The following is a 15,920-nucleotide window of genomic DNA, read 5'->3' on the forward strand; positions in this document are numbered from 1 at the left end:
GGGAACCCCGATGTGCACAGTAGCAACACTCACACTACAGGAACTCTTCTATATTTACAAATAGTTTATTAATACATTTAGCACAGTCACAAATACCTCAACTCAGTTAGGTAGATAGAGATACTACAGAATGTAGGTCTGCACATCCATATACCTACACCATTCCTTGCAGAACAACTTGATACGCTAGCCATCATCTTCCTCATCACCATCACCTTCCCCCTCATCACCAGTGGCCATCATTCTGGCACCTCCCAAGGACTACATCTCCTTCTCCTACTTCCCCTAGGCTGGAATGCAGCTTTTATATGTGATGCAATGACATCACTATGTTTAATGCATATTCAGTAGGGGTATTTTTCCTTTTCCCTATTTGTATATCTTCACCTTATTAATGTTGCAGTGTCCTTCTCCTATAGGTTAGTATATCAATGATTTCAACTTATTATCATATATGTCAATTCGTTGCCATGCCCTCTTGTGGTTAGATATCTGCAGATGTAGCTGTTTTGTACTTCAATTTATTGTTATGACATTTTTATGGCTGGACTCTTGGACACTCTTGTGGTTGGTTGTTCTTGTGATCAGAAATTCCCCTTAAACGCTCTGTTTTTAGCTTCCCAGTACTTGGGGTTTCCCATTGGGCCATTTATCTGTTCAAAGTTCATAGGCCTCTACCTTACGCTAACTTGCTGAAACTAATGTCTTACAGGATACAGGCCTGTAGGTTCCTTGCATTACCGCTGAATATAATGTAAAACAGTGAATATAATAAAGCCAAGATAGCCCTATGGGCTACACATAGCAGTTTCAAACCTGGATTGAAAATGCTTTTGTTTATAGATGGACAGTGAGCAAACTTTGCTTAAAATTGAGTTAGCTTGGCTTGGTTTTAAACTGGTTCAGGTAACAGTTTTTGGACTGGTGTACATGGGTTGCAAGAAGAATTCAACTCCTGTATTCAGCAGTACTAAAACATGGGTGACCCAATGAAATTAATAGGTAGCAGGCTTAATACAATAAAAGGGAACGCATACAATGCACAACTAATTTGTGGAACTGATTGCCTTGGGATGTTGTGGTGACCAAAAATATTACTGGGTTCAAAAAAGGACTGGATAAGTTCATGGAGGATAGATCCATCTTGGCTAATAGTCAGGGATGCAATCTCGTGCTCAGGGCAACCCTATACCTCTGACTACCAGAAGTCAGAAGTGGAAGATGGGTGGATCACTCCAACTACCCTGTTCTGTACACTCTCCCTGAAGCTCCGGTATAAGCCATTTAATGGGCAAGCTGTACGAGGGTCTGATCCAGTATGGCCATTCTTATGGTGCTGTGAACATTCTCCCATTTCTTACCCTGTATACTCCTTTGTTGTGCTTCTAAGGATAAGGACATAAAATAATAACAATACTTCATTTGTATTGCACTAATACCCTGAAGCCTCACTCAGAATCACGGTGCCCTACTACTAGGTAGTGGACAAACCCGTGGGCCTGACCTATACTAGACTTTGGAGGGAATCTCCTACCTTTGCACTACCATCCACACCATTCTACCATCCACTGGTAGCAGTGCTGGTGATGATAGGCCACCAGACGTGTTTCAGCTCAGCCTGCTCAGAACGGGTCTAAGGGACATGGTGTTAAATGTCCAGTACAATATTAAATAAACTGGACTGGATTTTTATGTTATTATTTGGATTAATGAAAGTATTCATTCTTTACATTCCACTATGGTCTGTTCATAAAAGCTTGCTGTTAATTTCAGTGCACAAATGTTATTATTACAAACAGCTTTAGACCCACTGCTTGGAATAAACTTGAAAAATCCTGGATAAACCCTACATTTAGGAAATTCACTTAGTATCTTCGGTTCATTTTAGGTTGCAGACTTCCATCCGAGTGCAAAAAATCCAGATCCAAAGTTTCATGAATAATATCTGTCAGGATAGCATGGCATACTGTTCCATTAGAAGGGGGTGGGTAAAATGACTCTAACACTTAGGCTTGTAAATCTTTTAGGTGTTTTTGAAAATTTTACACCATAAGTCTATGAAGAATTTTGACCGTAGAATTTCTACTAATGTTGAATGCAGGAAGTAACATTTGGGAGAAGAAAAGAGGAGTAAATGTGTAAAAGAGGATAGTATGAAAGGAGAGATAGTAGCAGAAAGGGGAAGTAGAGTAGAATGCGGCAAGAAGACGAGGGCAGAGCTAAAAAGGAGAAGAAGAGAAAAGAGAAAACTAGCGATCTAGAGACTTCAGAAAAGAAAGACAAAAGCTACTTATTACATAAGAAATATCACCTTTTTGAGGGCATAGACAAAAACCCCTGGCTTCAAAAAAGTCAATCCAGGTTTCAGGGAAGGCAGAAAATCTGCCCAAAGACAAGAAAAAAAATATGGTGTATGACCCTTACTGTTAAAATGTTAGTCTCTCTATTTTATAGAGCTGGTTAGAAATTTCTCCAGGGTGCAGTTTTCCACTGGAAAATACCAATTAATCAAAATCGAAACATTCCACAGGAATGTGTTGATTTTGATTAAATTCCAGCAGAATCCAGGCAAATTTCTAAACCTTCTTGCCAGGTAAGTTTCCATCAGAAGCCTACCTGGTTTCCTGCCAGCTCCCCTGGTTTCTCGGCAGCCGGCCTGGTGAGCAGACGGGGAGCCAAGAGTCTGGGAACCCCAGCCACAGCTCCTCATCAGCTAGGACTCCCAAAGTCCCAGCCTGCCAGGTGGACTGTCAAGGATCCAGCAATTCCAGGCTCCTGGCTGCTCAGCAGTCTGGGAGCTCTGGCTCCCTGGCTCCCTGGCTCCCAGGTTCCCTGTGCTGCTCGGCTCACTGCTTGGTGGGTTGCTGGGGCTCCAGACAGCTTAGAGAGCCTCATAAATATTTTGGAAAATGTAGAAATGCTGCTTTGACTTTTTAAATGAAATCTCAGAATTCCTGTTCCAGGGGAAATTTCAACTTTCATTCCATTTTGGAATGCTTTTGTTTTATTTCAGAATCTCCCTCAGAACAGAAATGCCTGTTTCCAGCCAAGTCTAATATTTTACTCATTTTGGTGGAGAAGGGAGAGAGAGAAACTGTCCCACTTCAACCCATTTCTGAAAAGAGCCACCGGGAAAATTCCTCATGTGTTTACACCAGTGACTTCATTGGGTTTGCACAAGTGTAACAGAGGGCAGCATTTGGCTCCTTGTGGGTTTAAATAGTCTACTATTTAACAAAAGCCAGGTGAGTCTTGAACTGATATTTTAATGAAGGTGTCCATCAGAGGACGGTTTTCCCAGAATCTATTAGGCATTGAAGACTGGGTGACTAGTGATAAATCAGTCAGATTGTATTGGTATACTGGAAGTCAGCCAGCCACCTATCAGCATGTGCTACATTTGATGTGAGAGAGGAAACAAATTAGCTTAGAAGACCAAACGACTGACCCACAACGAGACAGCCAAAGACTTATCCTGATCAATCTGCTCTGTGGCACTCTAACGTGAGCAACAGAGGTTCCCCTTTGGATAAGGAAAATGGCACAAAGGGCTTGCGAACACTTGAAACGCTGCTGTGGCAGAAGTTGTGCCGTTGTAGCATTTCAGTGTAGACACTACCTCTGTGGACACGAGGCGTTCTCCCATCAGTGTAGGTAATCCACCTCCCCAGGAGGCGGTACCTAGTTGACAGAAGAATTCTTCTGTTGACCTAGTGCTGTCTATACCAGGGTTAGGTCAGCTTACCTATATTGCTTGGGGTGTGGATTTTTCACACTCCAAGCAATGTAGTGATGCTGAGGCTATTTCCCAGTGTAGATGAGCCCAAAATCTCCAAGTGTCATAAAGCCAGTGTAGCCAGCTCCACACTATGCATTCCCAGTCCCCTTGGTGTAGGGGGCATGTTGGGAACAGAAAGAGGGGTGGCTGGAGTGTTTTTCATTCTGGAGTGTCCTTCCGCCCCCCCTTTGTAGCAGCCTCAAAGGGCCATTACAAACAGGTACAATGTAGAACAGACTTTAAACTGCTCTGAGTTTGCACTAGGAGCAGAAAGTTGGTGGAAAGCCACCTTCCCCCCCCCCCCCCCCCGCCTTTGCACCAACTCTGGCACACCTGAGGATCTGAGATACAAATTCTATCAAAGTTTAACCATCGCAAGCATATATACCATCAGTCCTAAATTAAGCCCCCACTCATGCAACAGGATCTGATGACTTCTCTGGGACTGGAACAAGCTTAAGGGTCTGCATTAGCGATCTGCCTTCAAGATCAGGTCCTCCACCAACTAACGGTACTTGACACATACCCATGCCAGGCCCATAGTCAATTAGGGAAATAGCATACAGTTGATGCTACAGCACTCCATGTTTACAGATTCATTGGAAATTTTTGGCTGTATGGGTATTCCAAGAATTTACACACTGGTTTATTGCAATTATTTTAAGTCAAAAGTTTTTTTTAAAGAGCTGCCACTGTTCATCCCTCACTTAATTATTTGATTACAAATTTGATAAATCTAAATGAACAAAAGTTTCTTTGGTTGTTTCTCCTTTTTAGTATTGTACTAGAAAGAGTTCAAATATCTGCCGAGGCAGTAGCATCTGTCTCTTATCATGTATAACTTTTCCTGATTATTTCTAGAAAGGCAGACTAAACATGCAGTTCTGACATAATGCAGCATCACATTTTCATTTCTGGTTTGCTCAAATGCCTGCACCCGCTGAACTAAGTCTCTGGAAAGGGCAATATCCATGACCTCAAGCAAGGCTAATGGGAGGCTTGGATTATTCTTGCCTGAAACAATAGAATCAGCTATTACAGATTCCTGCTAATACTTTGAAACCACAGTAGGGTGTGGGCTTTTGTGCCAATAACACATATCTCCATTTTTTAAAAAAAAGTCGTGTTTTCATATAATTCCATTAGGCTTAAAAACGGCTATGCAGTGGATCCACCCTAAATGAATTTATGTCTAATTTATGCCACCTTTTATGTAAATATAAAATTGCTATTGTCGTCATACCATTAAGTCATGAGCCAGAAAAGGGGGGCTAACACATTCACTTGTCTCAGCATACACATGCAAAATAATATAGGCCCCCGAATGCTCTAGTGTGCAGATCAACATATGGCAATAAAATGTAACTAGAGGAAAACACAAATAGACATAGAAATCTGCCACCACTAATTGAGTACTTGACAAGAAGGTACTATTTATTATTTTTAAAATTCTGACAGTGTGTGTGTGCGACTTCACAAGACGGAAATATCCAGACAGTCTACTCCAAAGAGCGTATGATTTTAGGATTAGATTGTGACTTTGCAGTGAGCCCTGTCCATAAAGAGGGTGTATAGCTACGCCAGCCCACAAGCAGCACAGGGAAGGAATTATGCCTGAGAAAAACACAATTGCCTCCCTGCATCCCGGTCACTCGAGCACTATAGTAACTTGCTGCTTGCTTATGGCCGCAGCAAATTGACACCCCATGCAATGGCTCAGCTAAGCCAAGGTTCCCCCCCACTCTCCTCCCCTTCCTACCCACCTGCTTGGGGTAGTGAGTAGTTGGTGTGCAGTGTCTGATGATTCCTGTCTGCTCAGTCCCAATGTCCTTATTCCCTCCAACATTCCTGCATGGCCATGAAGTCGAAGGGATGATTTAGCCCAAAAGCTTGAGAAGAAGACAAGGGGCAAAATATTCAAAGGCACATAAGTGACTTAGGAGCCTAAGTCCCACTTTCACAATTGCTTAAGTAACTTAGGAGCCTAAGTCTCATTGAAAGTCAGCGTGACTTAGGCTCCTAAGTCAATTAGGCACTTTAAAATTTTTGCCCAAGAGCCACTTCAGCAATAAGTGCGGCTTTAAGAGCAATTTAAATAAGTGTGAGAAACACACAACCATTTACTATGAACCATTTACTATGTGGGTAATTCATAAACTGTGACATTCATGTGTTCTCTGCCCATCAACATTCCTAATGGTTAGGTTGACCCTGTCACACCTTTGGTAATGTCACACTATAGGGACATAATATTGATAGGTTTGAATTGCTTGAAACATGCTGGGGGTAGGGTGGCCAGATGTCCCAATATTATAGGGACTGTCTCGATATTAGGGACTTTGTTTTATATACGCAACTATGCCCTCCCCCCCCTGAAAAAAAGTATCCCAATTTTTCATACTGGCTCACCCTAGCTGGGGGCAAGCAGGCAAACACAACTAATTGTGTTGTTAGGCATTGCTATGACAAAGACCTGTTTTATTAGTTTGAGGCCTAATGTGATATGCTCACGCTAAGGATTTATTTTAAGTGAACCAAGCAAGGCCCAAGGGCTTATCCCTAGTATATGAAGTGTGCCTTCTCATTCTGTGTAACAAGCAAGTGACTGCACAGGTACATCTCAAGCTTGCAAAAGGTTATCTTGAAATAGGGGGTCAGTTGGGGGCAGGACCTTTTGCAATATTGTAACTAGGCAGTTAGACCTTGTTGTCATACAGGATGTATTAAGAAGGTGATGGATGCAAACGCTTAGATTAGTGATTGGAAGCATGATTATGGATATCTGGAATGTCACTTATGGATAATGGGCAGGTACAAACCTGACAAAAATGGTCACGGAACATGGGCTCATATGGTTATGTATCTGAATAATTACATAAAGGAGGGGGTATAAAACATCCGATTTAGTTCCCTAAATTTGGGGTACCTTGGGCTCCTGAAATGATGTCAACTGATTCATGGCCTTCAGAGGTGCTCCACTGACTGTTGTTTCTATCTTTGCTTTCTCATTAATCTTGTATGAGTATATTATGCTAACTATCTCAAGAGCAATTGCTTTATTACTTTTTTTGTTGGATTATATTAATAAGTAGACTTATTTGGTTTTTATGTAAAGGCCTTATTGAGAGCATATAGCTCTGTCACAAATCACATCAATCCAACAATGAACAAGAAACTTCTGTGTAGGCAATCTGGGAAGAACCTGCAATAATCAATAGTTATGAATGTGGTGAATTAACAGTCCCATTATTTGACAAGGAATAACCTATAACTTAGAATAAAATGATCACTGAAGAGAAAGTTGAGCTGTTTAAATTTTGAAGGCTCTGAATAAATGAGTCATTTGTTAATGGTTTGTGAATGAAAGGATTATCTCTTTTGGATTGCATAGGATCATTGGGACAGGAGTCCTTAATATTGTTTTTTTTGGCAGACATTTGTGAATTTCAATGGGCATATAATTTATAGTTTCACTGTTACAGAAAATGGGTCATGCTTCTTGGAAATGAGAAGGGACCTAGGAATTTACATAATATTGCATTAATGGACTGTAGGTGACTGGACACTGACCCAGGAACAAGCAATAGTTGGCAGCAAAGATTTTTGAGAGGTTGGCTCTTCCAGTCTCAACTTTCTCCCCTGGGAATTCCTGATTGAATTCACAGCACACATTCTTTCGCCTATCCTTATGATGTTTTCCCATGATTAATTTTTTAACTCCTTCTATGAAGGTAAAAGGATTCTACATAAATTAAGACAGAGTTACAAGTTTAACAACTCTGCTCATGGACAAGCATAAAAGAATGGTTTGTGCTATCGGATGATTAATTGGCAAATGTTACACAAAATTAATTCCTGCACTCATACTATCCGGTAACTTTGGAGATATCAAACAACAGCACCTTGAAATAGTTCTACTCTGATCCAACCAATTACCTAGATATGTGTGTAACTTTACGCCCACGAGCAGTCCCACTGAAGTAAATGAGGTTATTTATTCGCTTGCTTAAAGTTACCCATGTGCTTCAGTTATCTATTGAACAGTGCTTTGCTGTATTTTGCATGAATTCCCCCTCTGTGACATGGAATACCCCTTGAGGAGGTCTTCAGGGGCAGCCACAGTCAAGGAGCTCCTAGCAGCAGTTCTTGCAGGAACTCTACAGACCAAGTCCTACAGGGAGCTGGGAGGAGGAGATGGGGCAGCAGTGCAGAAGTAATGTCTGTGCTCAGATGTCCTTACCTGTGATGAATCCCCCACAGGTTTAAACAGGTTGCAGGGAATCTTCAGGCTTAGAGGATAGTATCCAAGCCTCTTCATTGAGAGAGAGAACTTTATCCCTAACATAGAAGAATTCCATGAAAACTCAGTTGAAATTCATAGGTCCAGGTCCTCCAGCTGGGGGTGCAGCCCCTGGAGTTTCAATACCCTTACAGAGGAATAACCCTGGTAGTGGACACCTAGATCTGTGACGCAGCCACCACAGCAAGGCAGTTCAAAGGATGAAATTCTATCCCTAATGCTTCCTGTTGTGTTTAGGTATTTCAGCCCATACTTTAAGTAAGACGTAAACAGGCAAGTGCTCTGAGTCGCCTGTCGTAATTACAGGTGAGTACAACAGGACAGGAATAGAAGATAGTCAAGTTTCCATCTTTGGAACCTGAATTGCTTAGTTTGCTTGTGTCAGGCTTGATGTTTTTGGTGTGGGGCATTTTGTTAAATGGTATTTAAAATACCAGTCCCATTCACTTCCCCCTCAGGAAATGAAAATATTTACCACCTGAAAGCACAACAGTGGATGGAATAATGTAAATGCTTCTCTGGAACAATCTATTATGGGCTACATATTTAAAGATGTTTTCAGATGTGGATTATATAAATATATGTTTAGGGATTTCTTAAAACATGGATCACAAATTAGATTTACAAAAACACAGTGCCTTCAAACAGTAAGATCTGTTGTGTAAGCAGATACATAGTGTACGCTCAATTTCACCATCAGAATTCAATCTGAAGTACTTCTCAAATTGGTAGCTTATTTGTAGACTGACTTACTTCACTATACAAAGTCATTTATTAGTAGTAATAATAGTCTACATGGGGAAATGGATCAGAGCAGCTATTCTGGAATAAACTATTCTGGACTAAAACTCCTTTTTTTCCAGAATAGCTACTCTGCAGAACTTTTGAAGATGTTGATGAACTGGCATTTTCAGATGGAAAAATGTTGTTTTTAGAAAATTTTCAACCAGCTCTAGTTACAATGATTTATTCTCCTTGTTTTCATCACATGGATTTATTAACCAATAAGACATACCAAGCTATGTTGTGTTCAGGCCAACTTGCTACAGCAGAATGCTGCAACTAGCTGGGAAGTGGTGATATCAGTATGTCCCAGCACAATACACCACCGCTCAGATCCTCTTACTGGAGTTATAAAACTGTCCCAATATACATACAGTACTAAATAGAAAAGGAAATAGAATAGTGAATATAATGCTGGGGAAGGGTTCTGGATTGGAAGCATTTGAAACTAAAGTCCTCAATTTAATCCAAGAGCAGGTATAGTTTAGGCAAAGAAGCTTCCTCTATACTACCATGCCTACTTGTTTCAACCCTGGCCTGGAGGGACCCCCCTCTAGGAGGAACAGGGTTATTCTCCTTTTTACAATGTAAATTCCACTTTTTACAACATAAAAACTCTTCCTTTGAGCAGCCAAAAGAATGACCAAGGAAAGCTCAAAAGTGCCCCCCAGTGGAATTTTACTTGTAGTTCACCAAAGAAAATGTAATACAACTACTTGATTAATCAAAGCAGTACTCTATGGAACAGCAAATTATTATTCTCACACACACACACATTTGAGCCCTAGCAGTTTAGGGTGGATGCTCCTTTTATTTCACTCTATCTTCCTTCCACAATTTGTATATAAATGCAAACATGTATATGTAATTTTGAAAGAACTGAGAAAACTTTTTCAAAGGGAGAGTTTCTATTTAAGTTACGCATGCAAAATGAGCTAATAGACAGATACAGGCATGCCATTTATCAGGAAATTTCAGCTTACCAGAGCCATCAATCTGTCAGATGTTACACCATCTCCTTGCAAAAACCAGTGTAACTTCTTAAAGAGATAATATTATTTAGTATACGTATAATACTACTTATCCCTGGATCTTAAGTGCTTTACAAAGATGGTAAGCATTATTATCCCCATCTTAGAAAAAGGAAAAGAAAGGCACAAAAAGGTTAAATGATTCATCTAGAGCCCCACAGTAAGTTTAGGTGAGAGCCAGGAAAAGAACTGAATTCTACTGATTACTAGTGTAATGTCCTATCCTGTAGGCCACTCTTTCTTAATGCATCATGGGAGTTTCTGTACAATGAAATAACCTGCATACCAGAATTTGAACATTTTCTTATGGGTTTTATTATTCATTTTAATTTACATCATTATTCAACATTAACTTTTCTTTTTTCCTTGCCTTTTGTTTTTCTTTAGATGCAAATAGGTGCCATATTTAGAGCAATAATACTGAAAGCTGTGCATGCCATATATTTCATATAGCACCTTTCATTTCATAGAATCCCTTAAGCACTTTGCAGCTATACACACAAAGCTTTAATGCAATGCCACCACTTCTGGGCTGGACAACAGTGCATAGTACGCTACATAATATCTGGGGAGGAATTTTTTTTCCTCTGGCATAAAAGTCTTGTTTTCACCAAAAGTGTCACAGGATGTTCAGACAGAACAGAGAAGCTATTGTTCTTGTTCCTTGTCAGTGTGAGAATGCAGCAAAAGGCATCAGCTTGTATTTTACTAAATAAGTCTCCAAATATCAATCCCAGCTGCTGCCCATGTGACTAAGTGGGGGGGGGTTGGGTAGGGGGGGAGGGAAAGGTTTAGGGAACTGAAGAGAAGGGCAACAAGCAGCAAGAGGCATTCACAGTAGAATTCAACTCAAACTCCTCCCAGTTCCTAGTGGAAAACTAAGGGAGGAGTAACTTTCCCCTTCTCCCCCTAACCTTCAATTGCCACAAGAATCTATAGCCCAGAGAGGATGGAAACAAAGTAACACCATTATATACATGTTTATAAAAAGAGTAGTTAAAGGAGCTAATGAACCAGCACTGCATGATGAAAGATTAGTGCCTGCTTTACAAAAACTGCAAAGATTACTCTTTTTGGTTGAATTGTTTTTCCAGAGCAGCAGAATGCAACATTCTAGAGCAGAGGCTCCTTCGCAAAAGGTGGCAATATGTGGCCATTGGTGGTAGGCTGTGTTAAAAGCTTTACGTGCAGAACTATGCAGAGGAAGCCATTTGCAATGCAAAACAAGTTTTAAGGGTCCTAGTCCAGAAATCTCTTGCTGTGCGGAGGATGGAAATTCCATTTCGTGAAGGATTTCCAAATTTGCCTCTGTTCTGAATCGGAGTGAAACCTGAAAACTTCAAAATCGCCACCAATGAAAATTCCCCCCCAAAAAATTGGTTTCGGTTGATTTCAGTGTTTTTTGTTTTGACAAAATCATTTCGTTTTGATTTTGACTTTTGATTTTGTATTTTAAAATATATAATATAATGCAAAATAAACAAAGACATTCAAAAGAAAGTCATTTTAAAGCAAAAATCAAAACAGTTTATTCCAAATATGCCAAAAGAGACTGCTTTGATATTGGTGGAACTTTTTTTTTTCAAATTTTCTTCTGAAATGACATTCCAATGAAATTGACTCCGTTTCACAAAGTGTTATGATTTTGATGGAACTGTGAATTCTGATGTATTATGTTTCCATTGAAATTTCTCTGCCCAGGAATGATGGCTTAGTCCCTAAAGGACTGCTCTAGCCAGCTTAATTTAGATCAACTCTTATATTATGCTGGGAATCGCTGCAGCTCCTAGTCAGGCCAATGACTGGGGAGCAGGAAGTTATCTTAGATCCACCTTCTCCCTCACCTTGGGTCCTACACCAAGTGCAGGTAGGCTGGGCCCAGCAGTGTGCTAAGGGGCATCAGTGCAGTTTGTTCTCAGTCACTGCCAACACTGGCTTTGGTGTAACTCATCACGGTGGGACTGTAGCTTTTAAGTGATTCCCCTCTCCGGAGGGGTGAGTGGAGTGGCTGAGCTGCAGAAGGACTCTCCAGGTGTAGCTGACTGGCTCCGCCTGATTTTTGTCATAGTGCTCCTGCAGAGTCCATGCTGACGCAGCAGCTCCACCACCCTTCCAGTAGACTCCCCTCCACCTCCAGCCAGCTTTAGGTGCTGTCTCCATTAGAAACGCTACAGCTGCTGTAGTAAATCCATCTCCTTGAGAGGAGATAGCTAGGTCAAGGGAAGAATTCTTCCTTTAACCTAGCACTGTCTACACTAGGGCTTAGGGCAGTTTAACTACAGCTCCCAGGCATGTGATCTTTTTTAACACTCCTGAGCAACACAGCTGGGTCAAGCTAATGTTCTAGTGTAGACCAGCCCATAGGGTAGCTAGTCAAGAACTCTCCACTGCGACTATGCCCAGCCCTTCCGCAGCAGCACAAGAGGGAAGACACTCCATGTGCCCCTTACTCCTCTTGTGCATCCTACAGAGCCAGCCACACCCCTTCCCCCCTCGATTTTTGTTTAATTCAGTGTTCTGCAAGACCTATATGTTGCACAGTAAATTCATGCTGTTACTTTAGAGCACTTCTCAGACCAAATCCTCATTCTTGGGTAACAGGAATATTACTGAGTTTCAAGTTCTTTCCAAAAATATCTCTGCCTGTCTTAAGTAATAATTACATCAGTTTGCTTTTTAAAAAAAAAAAAAGTCCCAGGGCTAGATCAGTGAGTTGCCATGAGCAGCTAAAAAAATTCCAAATCAATCAGTGACCGAAGACGAGGGAAGGGAGTGCCTTTCCAATGTATCCAAAGCATTGCAGTTAGGAGGTCACAATATTGGACCATCACCCTTGGACCATTGTACAATATTGGACCATCACCAAGTGAACAATGTCAAATATTGAACGTCTGGTTGATTTCCACTAAAATAATATTTCATTTGGGGTCAATAGTTTTCACAGAGGTTTGGAACTGAATTCAAAATGGTCACTGATATATAGATATATAATGTTAGAACTGGGCTTGATGCATGTTCACCTCCAAAAAGGAATTCAACATGGAAATGGTACATAACCAAACACTTTCAGACTTCTCTCTTTGAGAACTGGGCGCACATTCCACAAGTAGTCATTTCATTTCTGCTGCCCTTCACACTGTGTGCTGATCTGCCATTCAGGGAGCACCTGCTGCTAACAGGGTTGTCTATTTGTTTTGTCTAGCCATCTATAATCATTGGAATAATTCTGGATTAAAAGCAAAGCAATATTTCAAGTTTCTGAAGTAACAGAAGAGAGACTCAGTTATTCATCTATATTTAACTTAGGAAGTGTAAATACCCTAACTTTCGTCTGAATTTATTATCAGCTAGAACTGGTCACAAATGGACTGGTTGGGAAACAAGCCAGGAAACTATGCGTAAGGCTGTGTGACTTTCCGCGACCTCCATGACTTCTGTAGCAGCCCCGCAGCCAGCTGCACCAGCCGCTACTTGGGTGGCCCCAGGCAGCTGTCCCTGGGGACTGCCCGAGCAGTGGCCAGTGTGGCCCACCTCAGCAGTGGCTGGTGGGTGCTGGCCCCAGGCCTCCCCATAGCAGTGACACCCCAGAGGGCTTCTAGAGCAGCACCCCCTGGGAGCCCCCCGAGCAGTGGTGTCCCAGGGCCACCCAGATAAGATTTAGTCATTGTATTTATAGGAAAGGTCATGGACAGGTCACAGGCCATGATTTTTTGTTTATTACCTGTGACCTCTCCATGACTTTTACCAAAAATACCCCTGACTAAAAGTCTATGCATCAAGCATGGGCTACAACATACCCCCACCCCTTCATTCTCTAGCCTTACTCCTTGCCTCTCTCCCCAATCTCCAAGAAACCCTTCATGCTGTTGTGTCTCGTCCTCCCTTAGTCTGACACCCCAGCCTTGTTCTCTCATCTTTCCTTAGACTGAAACTATTCCCTTCCTCCATCCTGAACTGGCTTTCAATCCCCCACAAGTTACCAGAGACTCTCACCATTATTTTCATGTCTGGGCTTGACTTGGTTTCCTATATTGGTCACCCTCTCCATTGCAGACAACACAGAGATCTATTACCTAGGAACCAGGTTTGGTTGACTCTGTTTCCAGATACATATGTCAGGAAACCCAGAGTATTTCTGATGATATACAATTATGAGACCTGGACTAAAGTATTTTTTTGCTGTAATAAGCAGTGATTGTTGTTTTCAGCATACAATATTTGCCATGGTGCCATAAAACAGTTAACTAGGTGTTTCTCAATATTGCACAAACAGTGAAATTATCCCTTGCGTAGGGAGCTAGCACAAGGCCCATATGCTACTTACACCTCAGTTAAAATACTGTTTTGAAGCATACCTGGGATTCTTCTGCATATGGGTAAATTTCACTAATAGGGTTCAGTATATGGACTAATTCTCACATACAAAAAACCCACTCAGCTTTAAGTTTGTTTGTAAAGCCGAGTGTAACTGTCAGTATTTCATATGTGGAGCAGTTTCTAACGTAAACCTAAGAAATAGAAGAATAAATGCTTTGCATGTATAATCCACAGAAATAGCAATCTTTAAATATTCTTTAAGTGAACAGAAACTTTACTCAAGAGAGCCTTGATGGTAGCAAAAGCCTCAGAATTCTACCCTCAGAGATATTTAAGAAAATAAAGTAAAGTGATTGAATTCATCAGGTTTGTATCAATGGGTAAAAGGTTCAGCACTTAAGACGTTAATATTTTCTCTTATTATGGTCACATACCAGTGCTGGAGTCAATATTATTCAAGGGAGTTCTCCCTGCAGGGAAGGAAATCCTCAGCAGGAGAGGGAGAATTTTAAGACTGTGGATCCCAGATATTCTCCTGTGCTGAGCAGAGCTCTGGGACAGAGATGGGGAGTAAGCAGGGAGCCAGTTACAGCTCCATGATTTACTAGCCACATTTGCTCAGATTCCTGGCTCAGGTATAAGTTATAGCATCCTAGGGAGTGCTTTATCTTGCGTCAGCTGGAGCATACACCAAATGAGAATTGAGAGAGTGCAGGTCACTCTGCCATGCTCACAATGACCTCTGTTGGTGGGGCAGTTGGCATAGAAACCCACTATGCCGGCTTTGTACCAGCTAAGAACTTCCCCCACACAAGAAGAATTTTCAGCTGTCTGGTTATGGCCAGACTCCAGCCACTTTGCTCAACTCAGGGGGTAGAGAAACTCGCCCTAGGTCAGGACTTTACCTGATGACCTGATTCACAGATGGATACCTATGATTGCTCTCCAGACAACTGGGTTAATGTTTGGTTTTAACCCTCAGCATCATGAGCTTGTAATCAAAGGGCAATTTTTCAGGCTGTTGGCAAACAGACGAGATTCAAAGACTGGGATGGTCTGAGTATTGCTTATAATGTGCCATGTATTTTTATTTCAGGGAAAAAAAATAGAGATGAGAAAGGGAAAAGGCCAAACAAAGAAGAAAGTAGGGAGACAAGGCAGGAAAACAAAGGCCGAGAATCCCGAAGACAAAACCGAGAACAGCGGGAAAACAAAAACAAAATGCAGCCGAAGAAAAGAAAAGCCCAAGATAAACAACAGAACCCAGTACCCATCAGCACTGTACACTAATGGCCTTACCTGATTGTTTTAGATTTATGATGCTGCTATCTCAACCAGATCCCCATGACAGATGCTCAAGCCATTCAAACCACAAATGGACAATGCTATCAGTTATTGTTAAACCTTAAACAACATTCCAAATAGTTCCTATATTCTCCAGGCAATCATAGTTTATTAAAAAGACTGATATGAGCCAAGAATTAAAAAAAAAAAAATCTAAAAAAGGGATACTTTAAAACTGTTACATTATATGCTGCCATGCATCTGCAAAAGGCAATTAAGAAATTTTGTATATACTTATTAATAGGGTATAAAATATAGCAATATAATGAATGACATCTGGATGAAAACCTGCTTCCTCTGTAAAATATTTTTCAAGGTATTGTTTAAGCAAAGTATGAGACAAGTGAGATGTCTAAATCAAAGACAA

The 15,920-nt window shown here is 41.1% G+C and overlaps 1 protein-coding gene across 1 annotated transcript in view; it reads left to right on the top strand.

The window, feature by feature from the left end:
- The window catches only part of RSPO3 (R-spondin 3), an 88,344-nt gene extending 72,634 nt beyond the window's left edge, over positions 1 to 15,710 (top strand). Inside the window, exon 5 of the mRNA XM_073335189.1 lies at positions 15,306 to 15,710. Coding sequence (XP_073191290.1) covers positions 15,306 to 15,499 — 194 coding nt within the window. The 3' untranslated portion in view covers positions 15,500 to 15,710. The remainder of the gene's footprint in view (positions 1 to 15,305) is intronic.
- The last annotated feature ends 210 nt before the right edge of the window (positions 15,711 to 15,920 follow it).

The sequence above is a fragment of the Lepidochelys kempii genome, chromosome 3 (genome assembly GCF_965140285.1).
Source record: "Lepidochelys kempii isolate rLepKem1 chromosome 3, rLepKem1.hap1, whole genome shotgun sequence".
In the NCBI taxonomy this organism is placed as follows: Eukaryota; Metazoa; Chordata; order Testudines; family Cheloniidae; genus Lepidochelys; species Lepidochelys kempii.